Here is a 2,906-nt window from a genome sequence, read left to right as displayed (position 1 = left end):
GGATTGAGATTCTCTCATTGTGACTGAAGGAGGAGTTATTACTGAAGGTTTCTATATAATTATCAGTCTAATAATTCCATCACCAAAAACATATTTTATTATCACTCTGCATTTGGCACTGGGCTAGATTGCTGTACAAACTAAATTAGAATAAAAATTAGCAACTGCCATTAAAAAATTTACATTCTGTTATGGGATTTTAACCTATTATGAACTCCAATCAACAAAGTTCTCCTTTACATTTCCATCACATTTCCAAATTAACTTGAGTGCAATTATACTGGTGTTGACTGAGAAGTGAATGGCAAGTAAAGACTCTCCTACATATGTTACATTCACATGACTCCTCTCCAGCATGAATTCTCTGATGTTGAGTAAGTTTTGATCTCCTATCAAAGGTTTTCCCACACTTATCACATTCGTTAGGCTTCTCTATAGTATGAATTCTCTGATGTTCACTAAGGCCTGATCTGGTATTGAAAGCTTCCCCACATTCATTACCTGCATAAGGTTTCTCTCCAGTGTGAATTCTCTGGTGTTGGATAAGGGTAGAGCTCTGACTGAAGGCTTGCCCACGCTCATTACATTCATATGGCTTCTCCCCAGTATGAATTCTTTGATGTTCATGAAGGACTGACCTTCTGCTGAAGGCTTTACCACATTCATTACATTCAAATGGTTTCTCGCCAGTATGGACTCTCAGATGTCGAATAAGGAATGAATGGCGACTAAAGGCTTTTCCACATTCACTACAGTCAAATGGTTTCTCTCCACTATGAATTATCTGATGCTGACTATAACCTTTGATGTAACTGAAGCCTTTCCAACATTCATTACATTTAAAAGCTTTCTCACTAGTATGAATCCTGCAATGTTCAGTAAGAAGTGAGTTGCTACTGAAGGCTCTCCCACATTCATTACATTTATAGGGTTTCTCACCAGCATGTATTCTCTGATGGTACATAAAACCTGTAAAATGGGTGAAGGATTTTCCACATTCATTACATTTGTAGGTTTTTTTCCCCAGTATGAATTTTCTGATGTCGAGTAAGAGTTGAGGCATAATTGAAGGCCTTATCACATTCATGACATTCATAAAGTTTTTCTCCACTATGAATTCTCTGATGTTGAATAACATCTGTTAGATGAGCGAAAGTTTTACCACATTTATCACATTCATAGGGCTTCTCTCCATCATGAATTTTCTGATGTTTTCTAACACCTGAGCTTCTACTAAAGGTTTTTCCACATTCACTACATTCAAATGGTTTCTCTCCAGTATGAGTTCTCTGGTGTCGAATAAGGACTGAACGTCGACTAAAGGCCTTACTACATTCATTACACTCATAAGGTTTCTCTCCAGTGTGAACACTCTGATGCTGTATAAAAGCTGCCATATGAGTGAAGGCTCTCTCACATTCATCACATTTAAAATGCTTCTCTCTACTACGAATTTGCTTATAGTGCATGGGGGCAGAACTTTGGGCAAAACTTTGGCCACGAGTATTACCTTTATGCACTCTTTCTTTTGTAGAATGTCTCTGATGTATAACAAGTTTGGGTCTGTAACCAAAGCTTTTTCCAAGTTCATGATATTTTTTGCCTTTCTCCTGTCTAACTGTTTTCCTGTAGAAGACTGTGACATGCTGGGAATCTCTTCCGGGAAGCAGACTGGAGACATTTCTCTCCTTTGGTATTTCTTCTCTTTCTCTCTAAAGAGCTATTAAGTTCATAGGCTTCTCCTAACTCCCTGACCTGGTTAACATCTCTTAGGAGTTCTTCTGATACCCTTCCATGCAATTTTACTTCTTTAGAAAGTAGAGTAAAAAAATCTTTGTCATCAGATTTTTTCTTAAAACCTGAAACAAACAAACAAAAACCTATCATTATGTGGGTGATAATAGCATGTAGATACAGCCACACAAAGCAATGCCCAGTAATAGTGCACTGGAAAGAGCACTGGATTTGGAATCAAGGCTGCTTACTGCCTGTGGGACACCAGGCAAGTCACTTAACCAGTCTGGGAATATTTTCTCCTACATAAAATGAGCGGTTGGACTAGATGGTCTTTAAGATCCCCTCTAGTTCTAAATTCTGTGAACTTTAGATTATTAAAATCTGGACTTAAAAAAAATCCAAGACTTAAAAACTCACACTTAAAAATACACATGCAGCCAGTTTAGAGGTAAAAATCTATCATCCACAAGGTCTCCTCCTTACCCTCTTTCCCATGAAATCATGGCTCTTGAATAGCTAGACATCTTCTCTACAAAAAGAAACAAAATAAAGAATCTGGAATGAAAGACAAATGAATTAACAGTCAAGAAAGTTGCAAATGGGGAGGGGGGTGAATGGAATAGCAAAAGAAACAAGTGTATGCAAATTTCAAAGGAATGGGCAAGAGAAACATACTGAGATTCTACTTACGATATCTTCTACCTTGGTGGTGCTTAAAGGTTAACAAAGTGCTTTAAATATGGTATCTCATTGATATTCACATCAATCCTGTGAGATAGGTAATACCAGTATTGTTTCCATTTTACAAATGAGGGAACTAAGGTTCAGAGAAGTGAAGTGACTTAACTATAGACATAGAGCCAATAAGGGTCTGAGGCAGAATTTGAATCCAGGCCTTCCTGACTGTAAGCACATTGCTTTTTCCACTGAAAATGATTTAACTAATGGAAATGACACTGAAGAGGAGATATTACTGTCTACTTCTCAAATAAAGAGTAGCATATCTATCCCTGCCAGGAATCAGTCAGCCAGTCAATAAACATTAAGTGCTGACTACATGCCAGGCACTGTGCTAAGCCCTGGGGATACAAAAAAAAAAAGGCAAAAGACATTCCTGTCCTCAAGGAGCTTATAATCTAACAGGGGAGGCACCATGCAAACAAATATGT

At 37.7% G+C, this 2,906-nt stretch overlaps 1 protein-coding gene across 1 annotated transcript; it reads right to left on the bottom strand.

Annotated features, from left to right (window-relative positions):
* Window positions 1–2,702, bottom strand: LOC110214142 (uncharacterized). The gene is given in 2 exon segments (XM_078153804.1): window positions 1–1,019; window positions 1,021–2,702. Coding segments are annotated over 2 exon segments (1,221 nt in total). The 5' UTR covers window positions 1,470–2,702; the 3' UTR covers window positions 1–247.
* Between the last annotated feature and the right edge of the window lie 204 nt (window positions 2,703–2,906).

This window comes from Phascolarctos cinereus, unplaced genomic scaffold (assembly GCF_003287225.1).
Source record: "Phascolarctos cinereus isolate Bilbo 61053 unplaced genomic scaffold, phaCin_HiC Scaffold_4;HRSCAF=312, whole genome shotgun sequence".
Classification (NCBI taxonomy): Eukaryota; Metazoa; Chordata; class Mammalia; order Diprotodontia; family Phascolarctidae; genus Phascolarctos; species Phascolarctos cinereus.
The sequence above is the reverse complement of the archived record's forward strand: the minus strand, read 5'-3'. Positions and strand labels throughout refer to the sequence as shown.